This window comes from Idiotropiscis lumnitzeri, chromosome 11 (genome assembly GCF_059441095.1).
Source record: "Idiotropiscis lumnitzeri isolate Australia: NSW breed Sydney's pygmy pipehorse chromosome 11, RoL_Ilum_1.0, whole genome shotgun sequence".
Lineage (NCBI taxonomy): Eukaryota > Metazoa > Chordata > Actinopteri > Syngnathiformes > Syngnathidae > Idiotropiscis > Idiotropiscis lumnitzeri.
The window spans coordinates 18,954,085-18,981,799 of NC_142401.1; the positions used below are offsets into that span (position 1 = coordinate 18,954,085).

Sequence of the window (27,715 nt, forward strand, 5' to 3'; positions counted from 1 at the left end):
GTGAGGAAGAATGCCTGCTCCTAGTTTTAGCAATTTCAATCAGGCACTGCCCACCTTTGAACTGTAATTTAAAACTAGAGGTAAATTGATGATTCAATAAACATTTAAATAAAATCAAACCCATTATTAAAACATTATCTCCATAAACTATACATATTAGGGATGTAACAATATCAAAATCCTATGGTATGATAGCTTGACGGTTTTCGAGGAAGTGGAGGGTGGGGGTACAATGAAGAAAAAATGTGTTTGTAAAATTAAGTGCCGGAAGTGTTAACCTTTAAAAATAGGTCAACACAACTATGAAAAAGTCAAAAACACGCTGATCCATATAGAGATTAAACAAAATGAGATGTGAGATGTGAATTGCGTTGAAGGGACGGAACGGTTCGTCCGAAAGTTTTTTTTTTTTTTTTTTAAAGGATGGATGCACTAAGCAAGAGCAGAAGTGGGATTTCGTTCGTCCGAGCAAGTGAATGAGGCATCTTCACAATTTGCTTCATTTTGCCACATAAAATAGTGTCGACGTGCTAAAGTCTAGGATCAGACTTACTTTTGGTTGTCACCAAGGGTGCCATTAGAGAGTATTGACTAGTCGTGGCAGTGCTACACAAATGGAGCAAAGTTCGTGCATCTGTGTATTTATATTAATTACGCCTCTCCATGCATTTCATGTGTCCCCTTTAGGGCTATGGTCTGGTGACAGGTCTGCTTCCAACTGTCACGTGAGGAGTGGGGTTTGGACCCAAAAGCAGTCAGGTGAGACGGAGGTGGCGACGTAAAAGTCTTTATATACAAAATTCCAAGTAATAACAAGCAGGCCTGGATTCAGAACACATGGAAAATGGCTGACATCCTAACACGAAGAAAGCTTGACGCACTGACGATGTGTCTCTGAATAACCTGCTCTTAAATACTCAAGGAATCAAGCCTATATGACATCATAAAAGAACAGAGCATAAAAGGACCACAGCAACTGTGTAGCAACGGACACATTAAGGCATATCGCAACACCAACACTGGAATCCCAAGCACGAATTGAGATTTTTTTTTTTTTTGCCCGGGGGTGGGAACTGGCAATGGTGAAAAGTAAGGCTGGAATCGCTTTAAAAGGACAATTAATTTTATGAATAAGGACAGAGGGATAAAGACGGAAGTGTGCCAAGTTCGCGGCAAAATTGCGTAAAGTGACATTTAAATAATGCTACATCTCTAATACCGATGGTAAATCAATAAAATAAAAACTAAATTGCAAACCTTCAGTCTTTATTCTCAGTGCAGTTCTAACAAGGGCAAACAGCGTGGCATTGAAGGTGACAGTTCCATCACTGTTGAGGGGCATATTCATGGAGACGAGCCTCTGCAGCAAAAGGAAAAAGGCAAAAATATATATATAAAATATAAGTACATAAGTACATTCTCACATGCTTGTGTGTGTTATTATCATTATTACTTGTATTTTTCTTTTACCATCAGCTCAGGTTTCCTCAAATTTGAAAAATGGTCCGATATGGGATTTTTTTTTTGGGAGTGAGATTGGATGGGAGTGAAAATGCACTCCCATCTCACCCTTTAGTTTATTCTATCCGCTAAGGCTATATAGAGGTGTGATAATGTGAAAGTTTGTCTATATATGATCAGAGTGTGCTACGCCTCTCAACCAAAGTCAGCAAGCATAGGTGGCTCATTGGTGACTCTGACTTAGTAAAACAAATTCCAATTTTGTATTTAATGAATTCCTTTATTGTTTTGAAGTTATCCAAAACATTTTGCTATATTTCTAAGATAAGACTTTTTATGAGGCAGAGTAGTACATTTGTTTGCTGGCCTGTTTTAAAGCACAAAGCTTCCTTCTTGCAACTATACGCCATAGTTGAACGAATACAAGAGATCATTGTCACATGTGCAACACAATCAGTATTTATTAGAAATTCCTGCAATTGTAGTTGCTGGAGGCCTCTTGGCACCCATTTTATTCTTTTCATTTTGAGGCCATATACAGTGGTTTGCTTTGCCTCGGATTAACACAATATTGCCCTTTCATCATTCAATATATGGTCAAAATTTGTGTTTTGATTTTATGTATATTTATATACATATATTTTATACTTTATGCGAAAGCAAACATGGACAACTGACAATGACCTGACAAGCACGGAAAGGAAATGGAACTAAATACAAGCGGATTAACGAAACAACATGCAACACCTGGACAAGACACAAAGGGTTGGAGGGAGCTGATTGGGTGACACAAGGGACCGGAATGACTAGCACAGGTGTACACAAACTAAATCAACCAAACTATCTGAAGACAGTAACCCACCCACACTAGAACAATCCAAAGACTGTCATTTGACACTTGTACCTACTGATACTGAAGTTCTGCCCATTGACACCACAGCTTTTAGCTAATATTCAACATCAAGGTGGGAAAAGGCACTTTGATTGTTACTGCTGCTTTGGCAGTCAATGTCCTCATTTACTAATGAAAGGTGGCTGATCGTAGCCAGCAGAGTTGTTTGATAAGAATCGAGGTCATTTGACAGTGTTTGGAGAAGAAAAAGTGTTGTTAAAAATCCGGGGGCTTCTAGTGTTAACGGACAGATCCCTGACGTCCTAAACTAAAAAAAAAAAGACTAAGAACAGGATGGGCTGAAGGTGGCCAGGAGGCGCGATGACGGCCTGCAAAATCGGGGACAGTCCGGTGGCCATCCCAGCGGCCAAACAAACAGATCCTGACGGAACCAGTCAGGATGATGGGTCCAGTCCAATGGCGGCCACAGAGGAGCATGTGCCGCTGTTGCAGTGCCGCTGTGGCAGCGTTGCAGAGCGGGCACAGGGACTGGAGATGACCGGAGCTTTTGCGGAATGGGCATAGGGACTGGAGACTGCTGGAGGACGTGCGCCGCCAGATCAGGGACCCGCTTTCGTTGAGGAGCCGGCACTAAGGGCTGCAGCTGGCAGGAAGCCGGCATTGGGGGCTGCTGCTGTCCAGGGGTTAGCACTGGGGACTGCAGCTGAAGAAAAGCCGGTTGGGGGGGCCTGAGTCTCATCCGCCTGAAAGGTTTTGGAGCAGTAGGAAGGCTGAGGGGGTTAACAGGCAGATGTCGTCGCATGCTCCCTGCTGGGTCTATTTGAGGTGGAGGGAGACCCAAATGCAGGGAAGTGAGGCAGGAATAACTTCAATAAGAATTTAATGTAAAGAAAACAAAAAGGCAAACAAGGAACTTGGAAAATCAAAAATACTAAAGTTCAAAAGAACAAGGATCAAGGAGGACTTGGACCTGAACTTGACATGACCAACAAAGAACAAACAGACTTAAATTGACTTGTGACAGAAGACAGCAGACATGGACAACTGACACAGTCAAAGACAAGTTCTGAAAGGAAATAGAGCGGTAAATACAAGCAAATTAACGAGACAATGGTTGGAGGGAGCTTATTGGGTGACACCAGGGACCAGTGATGACAAGCACAGGTGTACATAATAATCAAATGAGACACAAGGAAAACCTGAGCTAAATACTAAACCAAAAATCAACCCAAACAGATCATGACATACAACACTAACGTTGTTGTGACCAGTGTTGGGCAAGTTACTTGTAAAATGTATAAACTATTACCAGTTAATTGCATTGGAAAGTAATGCATGTCTTTACAATAATACTGTCTGGCAGAGTAAAAAGTTATTACTTTAAAATTATATATATACACGTTGTATAAAGAACATGAGAACAGAATAAATTATGTCTTATATTGAACTTTGACATTTCACAATAGGAGTTTTTCAGTCCCTCATAGATGGAGAGTGTGTCGACAACACGGAGACAATCTGAAAATACGGACTTTATTTCCTTCTTGAAAATGCAAATATGTCTGCTCCCTCCATTTTTCATACGGTCAAAAATGATTTCGCGCACGCGCATTCCTTCACTCCCACCGCAGTTAAACCTACATACAGGGCAACAAACTATTCCCAATTTCCTTCCAATTTCAGGAGCGCGACTGAGGCTGCACACTCAGTTGTCCTACTATAGTTTGAAGCACACACATACAGAAAGCTCTTTTCAGGAAGTCCAAATATGGGCGTAGTTTACGAGCCCCATAAATTAAGCTGTTTAGAGTGTTTCAGAGGTCAGGTGACTAAGAATTGTTTTGTGTTTTATTAGATGGCGTGATTTTAGTTATTTATGAGTGGATAATGTGGGACAATATAGAAACAGATTCTATTCAGACATAATAAATTATGCTTAAAATGATGGTTGTTATTCATTTATTTCTAAGTAGGGCTTATTTGATCACAAATCTCTATTCAATGATTTGTTCTATTGTCATATGTAGACTGTTTGAATGTTTTTTGCAACGTCTAAATCATATAGCAGGTGAGTTACTGGTTTGGTCGCCAAGTGCATGTCCGATGTTGCGCACTGATGTAGTGCATGGAAAATTAGAGGGAACATCACATTTGACTAGTGATGGAAAATGAAGCTTCAAATTTGCTTCATGAACCAGTTGTATTTTTTTGACTCGTCTAGATGGCACTGTTGTCTTAAATAAAGGGGTTTAAGAAATGGAAAGTGAGTGTACTTTAAACCCAATGGTAAACAGAGAGTGCCATCTAGAGGAGTAAAAAAAATAACTGATTCATGCAGCAAATCTGAAGCTTCAGTTTTCCATCACTACATATGACTCTTAATTTAAAATGTAATATTGCCTGAAAAAAATTATTATTTGAAAATAACAATCGTGACGACCATGTATATATATAAACAAACACTATACTTTTACAAAACTTACATTATTTCATAAATTCATTTGATTAGATTACTATCACCTTATGTCATACAACAGTTTCATTCATTCAAGAAAAGTGCATTGAAGAGCAACAGTTGCAATACCACTTGCAATTTAGTAAATACAAATGACATTTATGAAAGCGGATACAAAAAAACAGAAATACCGAGCATTTAGTTTGAACGTGTTATGACCCGTAATAAAATGTGACAAACGGAACCATGTTCTTGTCACTATTTCAAAATGCAAAATGCTGGCACTTTTTACCCGCCATCCTTGTTTCTCTCATCCGTCTTTCTCCTATCTTCCTGCGTTGCTATTAGTGCCAGTGAGGTCCACTGCGGTCATGAGCGGCAAGTGTGCCTCATTTACTTATGCATGTGCTAAAAAGGGAACGCGTGAGCAACATATGAGAAACTACAGGATATAAATTGAAAGCATCAATACATGGTGCTTTGGTATCAATACAACACTCATACTCTTTTTAGAATCGATTCCATCGATACATCAATCTGCATAGCCCCAGTTGGCACGTGTTCCAAAACTAGAGGCATGGGCATGACAGTGTAATGCATTATTAGAATCAGTTGTTTAAAAGAATTGCTCAAAAAGATTTGTTCCCTGAATTGTTTATCCCCCCACAATGGGTGGTATTTACAAAAAAAAAAAAAAAAATTAAAAAAATCCCAAAGGACACAATGCTGTCTGTATTCCGCAGTGGTGGAATTTCACCACAAATGTCACCAGCACTTTTATGCCCACCCTCGTCTTGTTATTGTAATAAAAGCATTTGATTTATTATTATTATATTATTATGAACAAATAATAATAATAATAATATTGCCTTTATTAGTCCCACAATGGGGAAATTCGAGATTCGAACCCAGGCCTCCTGGGGAGACTGGGTCCTGAACGCGGCGCCTTAGACCACTCGGCCATCCTGGTGTATACAACGTATACACGAGTGGTACGATTGGTCATCGAAAGAATTAAGGCTTGTTGGTCAGATGGAGTTTCACTCTTCTGACTGTGAGAGCTGGACATTAGACCCTGGACTGGTCGCCAATCAATCACAGGACGATATTCATTATAAAAATATTAAAAAGTATGTGTGTGTTCACACTCTACTCAAAACAAATCGACTGAACCACAGTGACGCAAGTAAGAACTTGTTATTCTGAAGAATAAAAGACTTGATTGAACTCGGCATTTCCATGTGACACCACATTAAGGTCAATTTTTGTGTTTGGTTTCCATGTCTCTACCTTGCAGGCAATACGATGGGGACAAAACTTGCCAAAACCCAAAGGCGGGGGTATTCTTCGTAGAAGTGTCACTACATCCAGATGCTTAATACGCCCCCTAGGGAAACAAAAGCATACAAGTACAAGTTAAAACATGCATCAATCTATCCATCCATCCATCTTTGATGCCAGTTGTCCTCTACAATCTGCATTGGTGGTGCCAATTTCAGGGCTCATGTAGACAAGCATTCACCCTCAAAAGAACAAAGAAACTTCAAATAGGAAGGCCAGAGTCAGGATTCAAACCCCTAAAACCATCTATGAGGTTGATGTGCTAATCACGTCACCACCAAGAATCCTGAATTGAAAGATTTATATTTTGTTTTTCTTCAGATTCTGTTCTGCAAATCATTTCTCGATTCTTTCGGTGTGGAGTGACCAGTTTAATAAAACATGCAAAAGCAGTGTGCCATTTCTAGACCAGCCCACAGTCCAAAATCCCAAAAAAGAAACTTAAGTTGACTAGTGATCTCTCTGTTTCTCAATATCGAGAAATATGCAACCTACTGCATCTATGTGTACATTGTTTTAAAATTTATCACTTGTTATCTTCAATGAAGCCAACGAAACAACATTAATAACTGGATTTTGCACCCATAAGTTATAAGTTGCCCTCATGTCTGACGTTACTGCAATGATGTTAAACCCTCATCCCGGCCACAGTTTTTCAAAAAGTCTGTTTTTAAGGACAATAAATATCTGTGTTTATGCGGCCCTTCTGTCAAAATGACAGAGAGAACAGATAAGACAAGAATGTGTAATTGAAATGGCCCTGTGGAGTCATATTCATACTGTACAGGTATTTCAAAATACAGTATCAGATGTGCCTCAAAATTTTACCAATGTATATTCTCATCGTGAAATTGTGGGGTATTGCTGAGATTAAATGTGGACATATATATATCTATATATATATATATATATTGCAAGGAAATACAAATACTTACGTAGCCTCTGGATCATATTCTGCCCATATTTTCTTGAACTCATCCAAGTGCTGTGGGCCCAGAATGGACCAATCACGGGTCAGATAGTCGAAGTTATCCATGATCACAGCCACAAACAGGTTTATAATCTGTTGATTATATGACAGATGTTGCTTTTAGATGTGGCTACAGTGATGTCAAGAAAAATTGACATGCTTCCATTTCAAAAAAAGTTGGGAAAACACCTCATTTGGCATCTTGTGATATTAAATCAATGTCCTAAATTGTACATAGACTTTATGTAGATCCATTTTTTCAAGGCTGAATTATGTGATTGTTTACAACCCCCACGACCTATCCCGGCAAACATCTCACCAGAAAAGCACAGAGCATGTAGAAACTCATAAAGTAAATGATGGCAAAGTTGGATCCACAAGTGAACTCTTCTCCAGGTAGGTAATCTGATTTGGCGTCACATTTCTTTCCATACATACTTGCAAGCATCACTTCATGCCATGCTTCACCTGTTGCACATCTGTAAAGAAAAAAAAATGTTAACACCCCCAAGAATACCCTGAGATTGAGAATAACAGATTTTGGAAGACCTGGTTGGATATTTTTCTTAAATTCACACTGCATTGTCTTTAGCCACTTTGTTATATAATCTCAAAATGTGATACCAAATTTTCTAGTACTTCAACTCAATTACTCAAATCTAAAAGGATCAGGGATAGATTAAGGTTGATTGCTGGGGTGTGACTTTGGCCAGACAACTGTCTCAGGGCTTTTTACTGAGATATACAGTATGCAGGCTCTATTTAGCTCCTCGAATGAAGTAGTTTTGAAATCAATATGTCACATTCCATGTTCTACTGCTAGACTTTACTCTCCCCGCCATTTCATCCAGCTTCCCTGGGAGGATCCAGAGACAGAGCCAGGACAGTGGAGAGTCAAAGTCATGTGCAATAGCTTTTCTCTTTGGCCTCTGCTTGGTGGGATGTACCCCGAAGACCTCACAAGCGAGGCATCGAAACGTTCTCATAAACAGATGCCAGAGCAACCCTCTATGCCAGGGGTCTCAAACTAAATTTACCTGGGGGCCACTAGAGGCAGACACTGGGTGAGGCTGGGCCGCATCAGGTTTTCCGCAAGAAAAAAATCAAAAAAATCTAATCTTCTCAAATATCTTTATTTTTATTTTTTAACACAAAATAAGATTTAAAAATAAATAAGGAATTAATAAGAAAATAAATAAGGAATTAATAAGAAAATTAATCAGTAATAAATAATAATAATAATAATAATAATGAGTCAAATGTCTGTATTAAAAGTTCTTTAATCTTTTTCTGAACATGAATTGTCCTGAACATGAGTGGAACATTCATCAATCAAACCCCTACTAAAACATCGAAAAAAAATTACAATCCTACACTCGTTTTAAAGCTGAAGATGTGCCCAACAATAATCCGCGGTTCAATTTTATCCACTGTGACCAGGTAATCCTACATTTTATAATTAGTCCCGTCTGTGTTAGTGCTGATGCAAAGCTCCGTCAGACTGCACATCCTGTTCGCGCATGGGTCTCCTGTCAATCAAATCAAAATCTTGTCAAATAGCAGAGATCCTAAGCATAAACCATAGTTCTGGGATGAGTAGGCCTACTTCTGTAGTTATAAAGCTTTAATTACACTGTAATTAAAAATAACTACACTGGCACTTTACACTAGTCATATCAAATTCGCGGGCCGCACGGACATTAAACTTTCATAATAAGGCGGGGGCCGCAAACTAGCATCCCGCGGGCCGCAAATGGCCCGCGGGCCGCGAGTTTGAGACCCCTGCTCTATGCAGATGATAAACAGCTAAATTCTGTTCCTCTCCTAGTGATTAAGCTTCTCCCCTTATCTCCCAGGCGAGAGAGCACAGACATTTTGTAGATGAAAGCCATTTCAGTCACCTGTATCTGTGACCTAGTTGTTTCCTTTACTATCCACAGCTGGTGACCGTATATTAAGCAGCACTATGAACAAATCCAAAATACTGCAGATCAAACTTTGATACTGTACGCGTAGGGGCTGTACTGGACCATCAAAGGTATTCACAGAGCAACGCGCCATAAGACACCATTAAGTACACTATCAACCATCTTCTCCACGTCCAAAAAGCACACCGTCATGAAACCTCCAGGACCCAGCTGATAGTGCAGACCTGGTCCAGTGTTCTGCAGCCAGGATTAAAACCAAACTGATTCTCCTGAAGGCAACACCGGTCTTCCTGGGAGTCAAACCTGAACCTGCTTCCACCTGGTGTAGTTTATTTTATTTATTTTCAAATACCAAATTGACAGGTGTGCATGGGGCCTGTCAAAGAAAATACCCACATATCCGATTCTGAGGTCCGTGGTTATGTGCGGTGAATGTCATCTTACTTTATTCATAAATAAGACGACAGCATACGTCAAACCCTGTGAATCATTATAGAAATCATCTAATTCAAAACATTATTATTATCATCTTTATTATTATTTTTATTTTTTAAATCACCTCGGACAACTGGTGGCAAGAGACAAAAGGGCATCACCATTGCACTGGCCAACTTGACATCCTCCTCCCTGCTTGCAGTTCTTTATAAAAACTGCCTTTGCCTGGCGATCTCCGATTTATATTGCGTGCTTCTCTTGCACTGAATTTAAAGGGAATGAGAGGAGCCGCTTGCACTGGCCGAGAAGCAAGTTGGCTGTGTTTATGCCCACAATGGCCCATAAGCCCGTTTCTAACTCTGCATGTAATAGGGCAATTTCACAATGCAGCACACAATTGAGTCACATTTTGTGTATTTTTCTCAAATGGAGTTAGTGCTGCAATTCATAATAATAATTTATTTGCAGCACTTGTTATTCATTCCAATCTGAATTGTTTTACCACTTCTACTTTGAATTTTACCACTAACCTGAATAACAGCAGCACAGCCTGTGGAAATGTCTGGAAGTTGTTGTTCCTGTTGATATATGTACCATCAACCAAAGCAATTTTACCGAATATCTGGAAGGAAAATGCCATCAATGTGAGGACCGTAATCTCCTTATGAAAGAATGTATGTTTTATGGGGGGCACATGCAAGCATTTACTTTGTAATACAATATGACACGTGTGCAAGGTGCGTCTGTGCATACCTGCATTCCAACAACAGCATATATAAAGAATAACATTAGAATGAGCAGGGCCACATAGGGAAGAGCCTGCAACAAAAGAACAGACGAAGCTATAAAATCAAACCCAGTATGGATTGAAGGGACACTAGTGGGCTGAACATTGGCATTTATTTGCTGTAATAGGTCTATATGTAAAGATGATGTCAGGAAAGAAATTCATTCCTCTAATACAGGGGTAGGCAAACTTTTTGATTGGCGGGCCACAATGGGTTCTAAAATTTGACAGAGGGGCCGGACCAGGAGCAGATGGATGGAGTGTTTTGGTAACCTCACCTCATCGGAGAAAAAAAATACATTTAATTTCAATTGAAAGTGAACAAAAGCATTACAACAATATATATTTCTTTGAAAAAACACAATATTTAAAAAATAAACCATAAACAAGGTTTATTCATGTCATTTTTTTCAAGTTTGGCGCGCCAGATTAACGTTGAGGCCGCATGTGGCCCCTGGGCACACAACTGCTCTAAAAAATCTGGACTGATTGAAGTGATTTTTGTGCTGACTAATGCCACATGTTGGAATGCCGCCTTTTTTTTTAAACGTCACAGCTTGTCCACGACGTAGCGGAGGCAAGCATTGTTATACGTATTGTTTCTTGGCTTTGTTATACGTATTGTTTCTTGGCTTGTTTTTTCACGTTCTGTTGTCACCTAATGCCTGAAACTATGATTAATTGTTTAACTTGACATTTATTTTGACATTATTCGCAACATATTTACCAGACGGGAAGTTCGTCTGAGTGACACACTGGTCTGTCAGTCCGTTACAGACAGACGCTTGTTTCGTTGACAATAGACAAAAGACGGGAAACATAATGAAATGAAAAAAAAAATAGACTAAACACAGGCGGAGGTGTAGGTGTGATTCAGAGTCTGCATGGGAGTTTATCTCTATGTGGTCTGATATTGGAACCATTCCAATGTGGAGCCTGGGGATTAGTCAGGTTGTTTCACCTGGCTAAATCCAAATAGGAAGAGTCCTCTGTAGAATAGTAATTCTATTTAACCTTCAATATTCATCAGTCCATAACATCTCTTGCTTATAAATGTTAACATTGAAGTTGAATGCATATATTATGTTGTTGTTCTTCTACTGACTTTTAAGTAGGGGAATCCAACACAACCACTTTATTTTCTCACTATCTAGATGATGTTATTGAATAGCCTTTTTCACAAGAGCTTGAGTGGTTCTCAAGATGTTATCCAGATGTCATTTGGATCTTCTCAGTTTCTGTGAATTGTTAAACCTCAGAAAACAATTAACAGGTAAATGTGAATGTGTTGTTTTTTTTTCGTTAACAACAAGATGCAACTGACCTGAAGGGATTTTATGAAGGTCCACAGCAGGTTTCTTATCCCTTCAGAGCGATTCAAAAGTTTCACCAGACGCATAACACGAAACAATCTGAAGAATGTGATTGACACACTCATATTCTCCGAAGACTAAACAGAGGGAGAGAGTAAGGACATTGGAAGAACCACAGAAACAAAAATCTTCAGTGCCCAGCAAATGGATTCAAACTCACCGCAATTGCTTGCATTGGGTCCACTTCCTGCAAAAAATACATGTTTTTTTTCGTGTGTTATTCATTATTGTGTCACCACAGCCACAATGTACACTTCAGGATCATACTCAACAATCTAGTATTTTGTATTTTAGACATCCCATCAGAATTTGCGTATCATTATAGTCAGAAGTTCCATATTTTGGGATACATATTTTTTCCACATAATCACATATGATGTATGCATTTGACAGTCTACATGCAATCACAATGCATTCAATGATATAGTTACATCGCAGCCTTGGAGACAGTAAAGCCCTCCCGAGGACACCAGTGCTGCCTGTGTAAGAGGGGTTTGGGGGTGGGGTGGTTGAAATAAAAATAAATAAATAAATATTGATAGTGAAGAGAGGTTGGAGTTTATCAGTCATACAATTATGCGTCTTTCCAGAACACAAAAGAAGAATTAATTGAATAACTAAACAGAGCACAGACAAATTCTAGCCTAAAATGAATAGCCACTGTTTTTTTTGTGCGTGTGCGTGGGGGGGGGGTGTGCGTGCGTGTGTGTGTGTGTGTCTTTGCCATGTGTGAAAAGCACAGACTTGGCTCCGGTGTTGTTTTCACAGTTGTTTTCAACCCATCGCTTGTGTTTTTTTCCCCCCTCATGTCAAAGTGCCCTTGACCAAAATACTGAACCTCCAGTTGCTTTTGATGCTGCATCATTAGTGTGCGAATGTTGTTAATTAGAATGTTGTTCCTTTTTTTGCATTACCACAGTTAGTATTTATTCCATTAATCATGGCGAGACGAAGCAAATTAAAAACAAGTGAAGTATATTTAAAAAAAAAAAAAAAGAAAAGAAATCGCTCAACAATTGAAGCCCATTTAACAATAGGATGGATTTACTGAGGCACATACAGGAGGGTAAAAATGTTGGTATAAAGTTATAAAAGAAGAAAACATGTAGGCTACAATCCTTATTTTGTTTATTGTACAAAGTAATAAAAATACATTCCTCATATAATATGTCACCAAATTCACTGATGAGATACTAATGTATACCTACTTTTGCAGCTATTGCAGCTAACATTATTTTATATAGAATTATAAAAAAAATGTGAAATTAAGTATATAAATTATGATTCAGAAAAAAAGGGGTGCTACTCACATCAATTTCGCTCAGAATCACATCCACAACACTTCCAATGACGATGACAAAGTCAAAAACATTCCAGGGATCTCCAAAGTAACCCTGCGGGAAAACCAGAATGTGGGATTATCAATGAATGGCAGCTGCTCAAAAGGTCAACTGAGAGGTGCCTTGAGATACAAGTTGAAGTTTTTTTTACAGTCAAATGGGCGACGTGGACATGGGCGAGAATAAAGATAAAAACAAAAACGGGTATATATTGAAAGACCAAAATGAAAAGACAGCTATTCATTTAAATAAAACCGGCATGGTACATACATCACTCACAATTTTTTTTTACATTCATGAAATTATAAGTATGGTTAAATATGGTTACATTTTGGCTGTAAGGCACTATGTGTACTGTGTATACCGTATATTCCATCAATTGGTAGCACGTGGGGATGTGTGTCAATCGCTTATAACCCGGAAATTGATTTTTCGCCTCTGTGTAAACTTCTTTGCATTTTGAACGATTGGGAATTTGGGACGTTGCCACATCATGCAGCTCATATTTGGAATTGCCACACAACCAATGGCCAATAGTGGCAGAACCCGTACACTCTTCCCTTAGCTTCCCTCTGTACAATACTACTAATAAAGAATATATGACTGTGAATACTGTCATACTGTCTCTCTGTGTTGCTGAACTATTTTAGTTTAGTCCGATGCTTAAAAGGTTAAAGTACTGCAACATAGATGCTATTACTGTGCATTAAACTAGGCTAGGTGTTTTTTTTAATACTGTAGAAGTAATTATCTTTGTTTTGTATTTAGTTAAACAGTTCGGGCTTCAACTATCAGTGGCAATTACCAGCTTCTGTTTCTTTTTTCAATAACTCTATCTTTCTGATTGCTGCTTATTGCGACGTGTGTTGAGCCACTACCATGATACAATGCTCGTATCTTAAGTTTGTGCTCAAAAGTCAAAGCAAAAAAATAAATAAAATAAAAAATCGGTCAAGCAATGGCTTATCTCGAAAAATCCAAGTCAGTCTCTCAAGTCACCACTGTATCTATATGTTATTATTCTTGACATAAAAACCTCTCATCTGAATTTTGACCTTTTAACGTATTTATTCATTGCTAAATTATTTTCAAGTTGATTTGTGTTATGGTCAATTAAAATGTGTTATTCTAAAAGAAAAATGTCAGCAAAACATTGTCACTGATTTTTTACTAACCTTAGCTTTGAAGGCCATCAGTTTCAAAATCATCTCCACAGTGAACAGCACCGTGAAAATGACATTTAGCATGCCAGATAGGTGTGTAACATGCTCAGACTGGTTGCAGTGCTGTGGGTCAAAGTACAAACATAGAGCAGTCATGAGGAGTCATAGGTATAGGGGAAATTAAAATGATTTGCTCTTATACAATGCAGTGAACTCTAGCTATTGGTGAGAGAAAGCAAGCAATATAAGCCACAGGTAATTGTTGAGCCCTTGCCTATAGGGTTTGTATTTCTCAGTAGATACCAAAAGATGTCAGCACAGCACGACTTATATCCATCCATTATTTGTACCGCTTCTCCTCACAAGGGTCGCGGGGGATGCTGGACGCGATCAAAGCTATCTCACACCCTGAACTGGTTGCCAGCTAATCGCAGGGCACACATAGACAAATAACCATCTGCGCTCACACTCTTACCCAGGGGCAATTCAGAGTGTTCAATCAACAGACCATGGATGTTTTTGGAATGTGGGAGGAAACTGGAGAACCCTCGAAGGCACGGGGAGAATATGCAAACTCTACACAGGAAGTCCCTAGCCAGAATCGATCCCTTGACCTCTGCACTGTGAGGCCATTGTGCTAACCAGCCACTGTGCCGCCTTACTACTTCTATCCTCTAAAAAACGGATGGATAGACAGGATTGAGTCTGAATTATAGTTGTTTTCAGATGCCTGGAATGGAATTAGACAAAAGGTATAGACCAGGTGTAAGTAACGAGGTGCCCGTGGAACACATTGGTAGCCCGTGGGCCTGTTCTAAAATTAACTCACCAGAGATTCGACATTGTGATTTTCAAGAAATTTTGGAAAAGGGATTGTTTGAAAATGTGAATACCGGCAAAGATTTATAAAGGTACATTTTTGCTTTTTTTATATTGGTCTGTTTCTTAATTATTTTATTGTGAGAAATCTAATCTATCATCATTAATTATTCATATGAACATTTTCATGAATGAAACAGACGCATCTATCAAAGTGGCAACCCACATTAATCAATTTCCATCGAGGAGCTCTCAATTTATAAAAGGGTGGTGACGTCTATGGTGGGAGTGATGCTGAGATACCACCAGAACCTTTTATGAATGTATGATGTGTGTTTTGTACATACCTGCATTCCCAGACACATGGTGTTGAGCATTATAAGAAGGAACATAAGGTATTCAAAGTAGCAGGAGGTGACGATGTACCACACTTGATATTGGTAAGGGTTCTTGGGAATATAACATCGAAGTGGTCGGGCCTTGAGAGCATACTGCACACATTGGCGCTGGAGAATTTCAAGTAGATGAGGGTAAATGCAAGGTTTGCATAGTCCACACAAAAATATTGTAATTAACAAGCTCATCATTGTTTAAACTTTGGCGGCGGTCAGAATTGAGTGACATTCTAGTACCGTGTACAGCACATGTGTAATGTTGAAAATAAAAACTAGGCTAGATAAGCGTCAGCAATTGTGCATATCTAAAGAAGCTAGTGCATAAAAAAGATAATACATGTTAAAAAATATTTTAAATTACGTGTCTTCTCACTAAATGACTGTGCTATAAAGTGTCCACATTTTAAGATCGAACATCAATTTTGAAGTACAAATTTAGTTCTGTGACACTTTGTTGTGCTAAGATACTGTACCTGGTTTTTGTCCAGCTCACAGTTTTTATATTCTTGCTCTCCTTGTTCTTGGAAGGTGACGATGACGAAGCCCACAAATATATTCATCATGAAAAAGGCGATAAGAATGAGGTAGATGATAAAGAAAATTGAGATGGCAACTCTGTTGTTGTACACTGGCCCTTTATCCTCTATATTTGAATCAATGGCTTTGTGAAGGATCCTGAAAGAAAGCAAAGAAAAAGCGCATTGAGCAGGAATGGCTATTACTTCAAAGTATGCCAATGACGTATAATTTTGAACCATAATTTCAAGAAAATAAATTTGCTTTCAGTCTCAATTCGGCTCCGATAGTTCCTTGCAGCGTTTCTCTATTTTGTGTGTATGTGGGTTGATATTTGCCCCCCTAGAAACTGAATCTGAATATTATCGATTTGAAAGTGAATTGCTTAACTTGAATAGTTTAATTGAAAACTGAATTGTATATTTTTTGTTCAATTTTAATCAGAATTTTTCCATCTGAATTATTTTTTGTTGTTGTTAGGAACTGTATCCCAATAAACTTGAAAATGAATTTAAGTCTGTAAATTCGTTTTTAATTACTCAAAAAAAAGTGCACCTCACTAAAAATTCAATACTGCAATGCTCACATTCAGTTCGGCGAGTAAAAATTCAAACCTCAGTGACAGACATACGTGAACTTTGGGGTGTCTCTAGGATGAACAATGGATTCCAGGTCCATAGATCTTCATGTCGGCCAATCAGCCCCTTCGTTTTGAAGGCCGTAAACTACATCATTACAATTCTGATTCAAATTAAACAATAAATATTCAATTTTTATAATTTAATAATTCCATTTTCAAATCAATAATTCAGTTTTCAATTCAAATATTTAAGTGAAGCAATTCACATTCAAATCGATAATATTCAGATTCAGTTTCTTGTGGCACAAATATCAGCCCATATGTGTATCGCGATATCATTTTGTATTCTGTTATTGTTATTCTGTTTTATTTACAGTATATAATAATAACAAATTATTTGTTTGCATAAATCAATAATGAAAATAATCATACAAAAAACAATTCACTTTTTGTGTGGTCATCTGTTGTAAGATTTTAAAAATGTAAAATATGTGCCTTGGGTCAATAAAGTTTGGCAGACTGGCCTCACCAAATCAATTCAAATACATATCCGGCGTAGAGCAGAAATGAGCCATGTGGGGATTCAAAAAGCTGCCCTAGTTAATTAATCGCTTTATCATGTGTTATAGTCCTCAAATGATTTGTTCCTGTGTTGTGCTCGAACCGTTTCCATGCAATATCTGAGAGAATTGCAAATCTTGTTTCAGTCTCTTAAAAAGCCTTTAGTCTTGACAGATTATGATCGAGACTCACTTTGGCCATCCTTCAAATGTAGAAATGGTGAAGAGTGCCAGCATGCCATTGAAGATGTTATCAAAGTTTAATTCTGAGTTGGTCCATTCCCTCTTACGGACCTCCATCTCGTGAAGTCCTCCTTCCTGATATTTAATATACCAACCTCTGAGTAACAAAGTTAAAGGGAAAGAGACAGTCAAATCAAATTATTGTAAACATCGATAATGGACTGTGTTATGCTTCTGTTTCATTTTTAGAGCCACTACAGGTCTCCAGACTAACATTTTTCACGAGGAGAACAGTAACCACTAACTTAAAGTTTTCGAAACGCAGAAAGAAAATTAATTGACTTGTAAAATTAGCTTTGATTCCATTTACAAAACAAAGTTTTTAATTCACATTTTATTGTTATGCTTATCTTTACTTTTCAGACTTATTGAGGATTGAGCCGATTACAATATCACTTCAAACATGCTGCTTCTTTTTAGGTTAACGGGCCACCTGCCAGAATTTGTAATAATAAACATCTTTTAAAAAATGTATCTCAAATTAACAAAGATATATATTATTAGTTGCCTTTAAAATTACTAATATAAATCCATCCATCCATTTTCTAAGCCGCTTCTCCTCACAAGGGTCACTAGCCATCTTGGGGAATTAGACGGGGCAATTGCAGTAACTAATAAAAATACAACAATAATAATCAAACTATCGAATAAACCCGGGTTTCTTATACGTGAATAATTCTTATAGAATTTACCACAACAAAAAAGTGGAGTTTCTCTGTAACCCGGTGTTTAAACATCAGGAGCAAAGCTTTAAAAAAAGAATAAAATACAGTCTTCTGACATTATTTGAAACACTTCAGTTTACACACGGCTGTTCTGATTTTGGTGTGTCTGTGCCAGAGGTTAATGATCAGGATATAAATTATAAATTCTCACTCTCATACTAGTCGTTGGTTTTTGGGTGCGTTGAATGAGTTTTCTTGGCATATGTGAGATTTCCTACTGTGTGATTAGTCTTTGAATGCACCGCGAGTCGATTCTTGCCTCTCTTTGGAAGCACTTTTTTGTTGCACAACCTTGTTTCTAAAACTGAAAATTGAAAAACGCAAAATTGTGCTTTTCTCGTCTTTAATGAAAATTCAAATCAATGAGTTCGCGCACATGTGGCCTGGGATACAAGTACTTTGGTGATGAAAGTCTTTTGATTTCAAAGTGGGGAGCTGAAGTGTGTCAGTATATATTTCCCGGTCGCACTTGCATGAAGGGATAAAAACAAATACTTGTGCTTTTGCTCATTTTCGAGGCAAAATGTGATTACGTATTTAGGGTCAGTCTGGAGCCCTGCATTAGCAAATATCCATCAACAACCCAAGAAAAAGTCATTTTACCATGATCTATCCAGCTCATGTATATCAAACATCAATGTGCTTACTTGCATTCTTCTTCAGTCATTTTGTCTGGATCTGTGCAGGAATAGAACTTTCCCTGGTAAAGTATTATAAAAGGGATTATCAACTGACAATCACCGTCTATGATTTTGGCATACAGAATATCAAGTTAAACTACAGTAAAGGTTTTGTGTTATTCATTGTTACGCGCTTACCTTGAAAAGCTGAACGCCAATGCAGGCGAACATGAAGTCGAGTAGCATGGTAACCAGCACAATGTTTCCAATGGTCTTGACAGCAACAAACACACACTGGACCACATGCTAAAAATAAAATGACAAATAACCCAAATGAACGCAGAACCTGAACTCTGCCATCCAGTCATATAGAGCAGAGGAAACTGGGCACATTGCAATTATCTTCTCCATCAGAGGACGCAACAAAAAAGTGGACTACTTCTCTTAGTATAGAAGTAAATAAGAGTTAATGTAATATATTTTGCTTATAAAAAAAAAACTAGCAGAGATACATGTCGACTTGTCAGAGGAAAGATCACAGCATTTTTTTCATACCTCAGTTATTATAGATTCTAAACTAACTTTACACTAGAGAGAGTATTAGCAAACATGGTATGTTGGTGCAACATGTCTCAGTCATTTTGGGTTTTGTTGCCACGTGACAAATACAAAGAATGGGCCAATAAAAATGCACTCAAGCGCAATATTACTATTCAGATGATGACTCTGCCTATTGAGGAAGTTTGTTTGTCAGATTTTTGTTTGTCAGGCTTTCTGTTTTGTAATTAAATTTTATCTTTAATTTCTTGTTGTACAGGTCCTAAGGGCTTGAATCCAGTGCATGTGGCATACTATTTTATGTTTAAGTTAGTTCTATGAACAATATTTTCAAGCTCAAGGATAAACATTTTCGTCGGCATACTAATGTGCACTTTCAGGTATGAAAAAAGAATGCAAAATATATACCCAAGACTTTGGTCTTTCTTCTGGTACACATTTAGTTTATCTATGATGTATCTGTCATGATCTGTTTAGGTTGATTTTGAGTTTGGTTTAATTTTTAGTTTCATGTTTTTCTCGTATTCTTTTGCGTGTGTCTGTCTCGTTAAGTCATTGGGTCCACCTGTGCTTGTCATCACGGCCCCTTTTGTTCGCCAAGCAACCCCCTCTAACCCTCTGTGTTTTGTCCAGGTGTTCCTTGTTGGCTCGTCAACTTATCTGTATTTAGTTCCCTGCTTTCTTTCTATCCTCGTTGTCTCATTGTCAACTCTCCTCTGTCATGGCAAGTTGCTGTTCATTCGCTTTTGTCCATGGTTTTTCCTAAATGTAACTTAGTTACTTTGATCCTTGTTGTTTTGGACTTCTGTTAATTTTGTATTTTTAAGCCCAGTGCCTGTTTCCTTTATTATTTTTATTCTTGTGCACATACAACATTTTTTTGCACTCCTGCGTTTTCCTCCACGAAGAACTTAACAGTACTGATTCCAAGTATTATCTCAAAATGGAAAAAAGTGTCATACCTTGAGACCCTTTGCTCGATTGATGGCCCTCAGCGGTCGAAGTACCCTCAGCACCCTGAGTATCTTTACCACTGAGATGGCACTGGATCTAAGTTGAAAAATGAAACAGCCTTTACGTATCAATAAGGGTGATGACTAAGTTACTTTTGTTCTTGTAATTGTTAACACACTATACCGTGTCAGTGCTATTTAAAAAGAATACAGTATATACATTTCTAATTATAATTTGGGAATTTTCAAATTCATAACAAAAATAGATTGACATGTGAAAAATATTGTTGGTAACGTGCATTCCGGATTTAGTGGTTGAATGCAATACTTGGTTGATTTTGGACATCTCAGAGCAGCCCAGTGATACACCTCAAATTTATGTCTTTATAGAAAAACGTGACGTCAATGTGAACATCCTCATTTCTGAATTCCTTGTGTATGCATTGCTATACTTCAGGATTCTAGACAATCAAATTTAGTTTTTTATGAAAGGTGCCCTAATGTGTTCATCACTGTATTGCTTTCATTTAGTTTTCTTTAATCTACAATTAAAATGTTAACACAGTAGATCAGGGTTCTTCAATCCTGTTCCTCGAGGGCCGGTGTCCTGCCCGCCGTTTTCCACCTCTCCCTGGCGCAACACACCTGAGCGATCGTTATCAAGCTTCTACAGACCTCGAGGAACAGGATTGAGGACCCCTGCAGTAGATCATAATATATTGATACACAGGTTGGAAACTTGGGTATGACCAAATGGAACCGTAATAAAATAAAATTATTAGTAAACACTAAGACTAACCGTCTTAAAAATAAATAAATAAATAAATAAAAGTTGTCAGCGAGTGTGAATATTTTTTTTCAGCCACGCTTTAAAACTAAAGTTTTTTTTCTGATGCTCATGATTGAGCTCTTTCAAACGTTTTTTAAAATAAATTTTCAGAAAAATTTTTTTTGCACTGCTCATTCTTTTAGTAATTTTGGTAAGCTGCCCTTTATTTCTGTATTGACTTGTGTTTTTAATTAAGTAAAACACTTTGAGTTACCTTGTGCATGAAATATGCTATATTAATATAAATACTGTTTATAAATATAATAAGCTGGGAGCTCAATACACAAGTTTGAATGAGAGACTCCACTTACTCCATTCCCATCGAGAGCAACGATACACTGACAACAAGTAGATCCAAAATGTTAAATGAGTTCCGGCAGAAAGACCCTTTGTGAAGAAATGCACCATACGTTGTCATCTGAAATGCAATGGAAACAAATAATGATGCGCTGGAGCAAACGTGAAGAATATTGAATTTTGATGTTTTTACCTTGAGTACAATTTCTGCTGTGAACACTGAAGTGAAGACTATATCAGCATACGCCAACACCTAAGTTTAACATGAATCAGAACTTTGATGGTATTCTACACGGAACGTGTCAATGAAACTTATTGAATTCTGTCGACTGCACGCGAATTGTTTTTGTCACCTGGTTCCTGAAGGACATTGGGTCAATGGGATCCTCAGCTGCTAAAGAAACGGATGACAGGAGGATGAAAAGGAGGATGATGTTGGTGAATGTGGTTGCATTTATGATGCGATGGCAGAGTTTCCTGAACCTAAAAAGGGGTTTGAAATAAAGAAAGTTGGATTATCAGTTTCACACAAAACCATATTTGCAACAATTATATTCTATGTAAGTCCTTTAAAGAGTGCCTAGCAAGCTTTTTATTTTTTTTATATAATTACGGACCGTTCTTGGTTCCTGGTCTTTATTACAATTTTGATGAATCCACTCCTTTATATAAGGTTAAATGTATATTAATTGAAGTCACTCATTCTAAAATATTATTAGATAAACTTTATTTGTCCCACAATGTGCAATGTTGCCGCAGCAAAAGTAAATACAGGAAATAAAAAAAAATAGCATGCAAGGGAGGACCTTTAAACAACAAGTAAATTGCACAAAAGAGAAATGTACCATAATTTATCATCCTTGCTGTCCGAGCCAATGTATCGACAATGTTATTTGTTTGTTTGTTAAATGGAATGCTGAGTTTTAATTTTGACTTTTGAAATCTGATTGTCAAGTCCGCATTCTCAGCGCCCTCCGTTCTTATGTGTGCGTGTGACTGTGTTTCTGACAGTTATTCTGATTTATTAGCCTTACTTTCTGTGCTCCAGTTCAAAACAAAATCCGGAAAGGCCAATTGTTAAAGTGAGGGTTTTCTAAGAAAATACACGTCCGGTTTCTTTGCTCTGACCCAACTCGGCCAGCCTTTATTTGCAACAACCAGCTCCTCAAGTCAACTGCAATCATGAATTCAGGCTTACACTCACACCCAACTGAACCCGAGTGCCCCCTATTGGTGCACCTGATAACAACAACATCATATTGTTACACCGATGATGATGATAATGTATGTGTTGAAGTCTCATATAGGCCTACTTGGATTTCGGCACCTGTGTCCACCCCAACAAGGTTAAATGTGTGTTTATGTACTTCCGGGTCATCTCTGCCGTACACAGAGATGGCCTGAATCATGGAGGAGGCCCTAGAATGCTTCTTGCGGTCAAGAGATGTCCTCTTTTATTGAGCACTTGCTTCAGATAGCTTTAGCTTATTTGGAAACAGTGCTTAATATAAAGAACTCATTTTATGTCTTTGTATTTCAAGCAAAATTCATACTAATTCAAGTAAAGTTGCCCGGAAGACGTTTTTTTTTTTTTTTCATTTTTAACTTCCATGTCACCTTCGGAATTCTGTAAAATTGCACACTGCTTGCAGCGCATAGGGGGAAAAAAATCAAATCGGAAATGAATGCATTTTGTATTTTGATATTCATCCATCCATTATCCAGGCTTAATCGCTTATCCTTATTTTGATATTCTCCTCATGTTAAGATATTGAAAAGTTAATTGCGTTCATGTAGTTGACGGATCGGGTGTGTAAACATTATCGCACGCATGCCGTGTAATCGTTGTCACAAATGACCATTGCTCTCGGCCGAAGCCAAAGAACGTCTTCCGGATGTCAAAGTAGCACCATAAGTCTCTTGTTTTGTCATTTATGAAAAAAAAAACAAGACTATTGTACTTGTTTTGTGGTCCAAAGATGAAAAAGGAACTGGCTTCTGGCATTGGTACCGCTTCTTCCTTCAACTGAAGATCAGCCATTGGACGAGGTCTCGGGCTTTCTGGGATATCAGGGTCTTCTTCTTCATCATCACCTAATTAACATGAGGACAGCAATTTCCAGGTATTGTTCTGAATTTTGGGATATGATGAAAAATGCAATGTCGAAGCATTGCGTTTACCAGGAAAGTCAGCCGGAGGGAAGGGGTCTTTAATTTCATTCACATTTGACTCAAACTCATCAATCTTGAGCTGAAAGTTAAGAGTTTGATTGAATGTACAAAGCAGTGAAATACATTTTTTATTTTAAATCATGATTGATAATCTCTTACTCGAGCAGTAGTAGGGATGCCCTCAACTCCCTTGGCTCTTTGCTCAGCTAATTTCTTTGCAAGATTAGCTTTCTCCTCAGAGGTTTTGTTCGGCAAATTGGCCCTATGAATCAGGAGATCAACATGATTGGTTAGCTGTATATATCAAAACATATTGCATCTTTTATACTCATTGTAATTTTTAAAACATATGTCATGCATTGAAATTGCCATGACAATACTCACGTGTGTATACAGTGGTGCCTTTAAGTATAAATTGAATTTATTCCGTGACCACGGTCATAACACAAAAGACTCATCTAATTATGAGAGCAATTTCACTCCAAAATATTGGATTTCATAAAAACATATAGTGATTACATTATCAATTAAGAAATATATTTAAATAACAAAAAATGTAGATATTTTGTCACACTCTATCAATTGAATGGCCACTGGCAGCTTCTTCTGGTGCGCCCGCCTTGGTCTTGTCTAGTCTGTGTTTTTTTTACAATACACAACATGTAATCCTCACATTCTCTCTCTTAGTTTGGCAGTAAACTTCAACTGGGAGTGGTAAAAAAATAATTATAAAGCCTATTTTTTGAAGATTTATTTCACTTGTTCTATCTGGTAAACAAGGGGTTGTTGTGAAGCACCTCCCACAGAACTCCGAGAGGGACACGATCGACCGCCTTCTCCAAGTCAACAAAACACTCAGACTGGTTTATTACTTTTATAACATATTTTGTTCATATTTAAAATGAAATCATTTTTGTTATCATCTGGTTGGGAAGTCTGCGGTCCCATATAGCCCCCCAGTAGCACAGATGAAAAATTGTGCCCCCCTGCACCATTTAGGTTGCCCATCCCTGGCATAGAACATTTCATTTTTTGTAGTTTATGCATGCATTCTGGTAGATTAACCTGAGTGCTTTCTTTCGCTTCTTGTCCTCTGCTTTCTCCTTCTGTGCCAAAGTTAAAGACTCAGCCTCAGCCAAATTATCGACTGCAATGGCCAAGAAGACATTTAAAAGAATGACTGAATAATTTTGTAGTCAAAGAATATCACTTATTACTTTGATTATTGGGAAAGATGCACTCATGCCAATTTAAAGGATACAATTTCCACAGACAAACAGGATGATGAAGTAGATGCTGACGAGGATTCCAGGCATGCTGGGTCCCCCATGAGCCATTATACCATCATACATGACAGCATTCCAGTCCTCTCCGGTAAGAATCTGTAAAAGAGTGTAAAGGTGGTAATTAGAGTGACATGAGTGGATTTTTACTCCCATCCCACTCCCACAGGAAAAACAAACAAAAAGAAAAACGGCCCTGTCCCGCTCACAGTGAAAACATCTCACAATCCCTCCGTGCTCCCTTTCAGAATGACAGCCACTCATGTACCGCTCCCAATTTGGAGGTGAGCTACATTAAAAATGGCTGCGTATTTGTCCGAGGTTTTCGTATTCCAACTGGAAATGGGAATTTTTTTATCCTGTACCATCCCACTCTCATTATTAAAGGTAAAGTTGACTCCCATCCTTTGGGTATCACTCTGGATTCCTGAAAAAAATTCTTAACATCCAGTGGGAATCGCTGACGAATTAAGACCTCAAATGCACTTCTCGCCCATCTACAGATGAACGCAGTGTATTTATCTTGTACCTCAACCGCATTTTTCACCCACATCTACCTTTCTAACCAGTTTGCCGGCCACAAATTATTTGGGTTTAGTCAAGCCTAATGCAACCCTGCAGACATGCTAGCGTAACTGATTAGCTGGAGTCCGTGCAGGAAATTGGCGCACACAAAGTACATTTATAATATGGAACCGTTGCCAAGTGGGAACTTGGACACCATCTTCAAGCTTGTGATTGTGCGTCTGTATGTGGCATACTCGAAACACACACACGCACGCACCAAATGTGTCGCAATACAGGGGGGGCTTTTGAAACGATATTAAAGATGATGATGATAATAATAACAGCGTGGAAAATCTACTACTTACGACTAAGTTACACTCAGGTGCAGCGTATAAACACACACACACACACACACGCACGCCCCCACACGCACACACACCCATACTGGTTTACAGGGTATAGACTGACAAATTCCACAAACGGGCCTGATGGTGGTTTAAGTTGACCCACGTTTTATAATCTCCTACAGTGGTGGGAATAAGGAGAAACCACGGCAAAATTGAAAAGAAAATTATCCCATTTAAGCTCTCAGAAAAGATGTTTAGAGCCCGAGATATCAGACCTGACTGGGTGGTGGTTTCTGATGAATGACTTTTGAGATGTGGTTTACATTGACAACAGGATAGCAGTGACTTCAAATGGAAAAGGTAGCCACACCCCCACCACCTAAAATTAGCATAAATACACCAACTGAACATCTCTAATCATGAGGTTGACAGAACCATAAGTGAGTATTTGGATTTAGATAGATGATGATTTAACCCTATTAGGGCTTCCTCCGAAGAGACAAACACAAGACAGGAACAGGTGTCACCATTGTTGGGACTTTCAGAAAGCAAGGATGCCCCCCAAAATGAAGACACAACTACATGAAAAATGTAGACAAGTGTCTATTTAATATTAAATTTTAGACTGTCTCCTTTAACCTGAGCTGGGGGGGGGGACGCTGATGGTTTACAGCTTCTTCAGGGCCTGCCTCTTGGTTTGTGGTTATTCGATTTTTCACAAAGTCGCTTGTATTCTGTACAGTCCATTCTGAAAACAAAGGGTCGTCTGTCTGCTTGCACTGGCTGCATTCAATTTTGAAGGCAAGTTTTCCTTTTTTAATGTGGCCCCCAAAATGGCGCATCACAGCAACCTCAGCGTTGGTCCACATTTTCTTTGGCTGCTTTCTTGCCTCATCATCTTGACCAGCATCGTCTTTTCCTGAGAGAAATGCAAGTAAATAATAAACTGAAAAAATATTTACAGTTTACAATCAGAAGGTAAGTGTGACAAATGTGACAGCTTATTGATTAATTAGATTGGCTCCAAAACAAAAAGAGGAAGGCGATTTTCTTAATAGTCATTGGTCAGAAACTAATGCAGGCTGTTGAGTGGCTGCACTTTGGAGGAAGAAAAGGGCATCACTGACACGATTAATTAAACTGAATTAACATTTTTCGATTAACTGTGCTGGCGACCAGTTCAGGGTGTACCCCGCCTACTGCCCGGAAACATCAGGGATAGGCTCTAGCATGCCCGCAACCCTTGTGGGTATAGGCGGTTTGGGAAATGGTTAGATGATTTACTATTTTTCCACTACCACTAGAGTCATGCTCATCAGGCTGGCATAAATTGTCGCAAAGTTGCGCTGGTATCAAGAGCCCATTATAATGTCACAGCCTGCAAAATAAGGTGGTGATGACCTTTGACCCTTTGGGAACATCACAAGTCCCTGAACATTTACACAGTCCTTCTGTCGTCCTAATGCTGGGTTTAAAATTCTATCGGGCTGGCATAAAGTGTGACCAAGTTACGGGTGTATCAAGAATACAAATCAAGGCCTGCAGTGCAGTTGTGACCTTTGACCCTTAGGATCGTCACTGGCTCCTGATGATTTCCACATCTTTCTGTCTCTTGCCCTGATTCAGGGTGCAACAGTTCATCCAGCTGGCATAAAGTTCACAAAATTAGGACGGTATGAAGAGCATATTTTAATGCAGTCTGCAAAACACAGTGTTGATGCCCTTTCACCCTTTGGGAATGTCAGAGACCCGGAAATTTCCAAAATCTTTCTGTCAGTTGTCTTAATACAGGGCTCAAAATTTCAACGGGCTAGCATAAAGTGCGTCTAAGTTGTGGGGGAATTAAGAGACAATTGTAAAATAATGATATTTAGATAACATTTCCCAAAGATCTTAAAACGTGTCTGACCGCCAGGGGAAGAGACTGTCTGCTACACTACACGTTCCATGTGACAGTGCTTCTGATAAAAACAAAAACATCTTTTGAAAAATGTCGCATCAATAGAGACTGCCCCAACTATTGTTGTTCTTATCTGCTGAGAGTAAAACATTAAAGACAGAGAACATACCCTTGGCATCCTCTAGCAAGCTCAGCATCGTTCTTTGGGGTTGTTTCCTCCAGCAAGTAACTGACAATGTGACACTGTCTGCAGTCTTCTGAAAACTGGTAAAGTTGACAGACCGTCCGTGAAGGGCAGTGTTATT

The 27,715-nt window shown here is 38.5% G+C and overlaps 1 protein-coding gene across 2 annotated transcripts in view; it reads right to left on the bottom strand.

Moving 5' to 3' along the window:
* LOC148327787 (dihydropyridine-sensitive L-type skeletal muscle calcium channel subunit alpha-1-like) overlaps window positions 1-27,715 on the bottom strand; it is a 54,978-nt gene that overhangs the window by 4,658 nt on the left and 22,605 nt on the right. Inside the window, exons 13-37 of one of the 2 annotated variants that reach the window (XM_088308191.1) lie at window positions 24,635-24,755; window positions 24,439-24,553; window positions 23,533-23,635; window positions 23,383-23,452; window positions 23,163-23,295; window positions 21,555-21,684; window positions 21,395-21,454; window positions 21,216-21,322; window positions 20,085-20,172; window positions 18,763-18,870; window positions 18,592-18,644; window positions 17,170-17,316; window positions 15,794-15,995; window positions 15,273-15,431; window positions 14,119-14,229; window positions 12,914-12,997; window positions 12,035-12,082; window positions 11,764-11,790; window positions 11,555-11,680; window positions 10,197-10,262; window positions 9,974-10,065; window positions 7,400-7,559; window positions 7,046-7,173; window positions 6,060-6,156; window positions 1,258-1,360 (exon numbers count right to left, since the gene is read on the bottom strand). In XM_088308191.1, coding sequence (XP_088164317.1) covers window positions 1,258-1,360; window positions 6,060-6,156; window positions 7,046-7,173; window positions 7,400-7,559; window positions 9,974-10,065; window positions 10,197-10,262; window positions 11,555-11,680; window positions 11,764-11,790; window positions 12,035-12,082; window positions 12,914-12,997; window positions 14,119-14,229; window positions 15,273-15,431; window positions 15,794-15,995; window positions 17,170-17,316; window positions 18,592-18,644; window positions 18,763-18,870; window positions 20,085-20,172; window positions 21,216-21,322; window positions 21,395-21,454; window positions 21,555-21,684; window positions 23,163-23,295; window positions 23,383-23,452; window positions 23,533-23,635; window positions 24,439-24,553; window positions 24,635-24,755 — 2,638 coding nt within the window. Of the gene's footprint in view, window positions 1-1,257; window positions 1,361-6,059; window positions 6,157-7,045; window positions 7,174-7,399; window positions 7,560-9,973; window positions 10,066-10,196; window positions 10,263-11,554; window positions 11,681-11,763; window positions 11,791-12,034; window positions 12,083-12,913; window positions 12,998-14,118; window positions 14,230-15,272; window positions 15,432-15,793; window positions 15,996-17,169; window positions 17,317-18,591; window positions 18,645-18,762; window positions 18,871-20,084; window positions 20,173-21,215; window positions 21,455-21,554; window positions 21,685-23,162; window positions 23,296-23,382; window positions 23,453-23,532; window positions 23,636-24,438; window positions 24,554-24,634; window positions 24,756-27,715 lie in introns of both variants that reach the window. The other variant, XM_088308190.1, reaches the window with a different exon arrangement.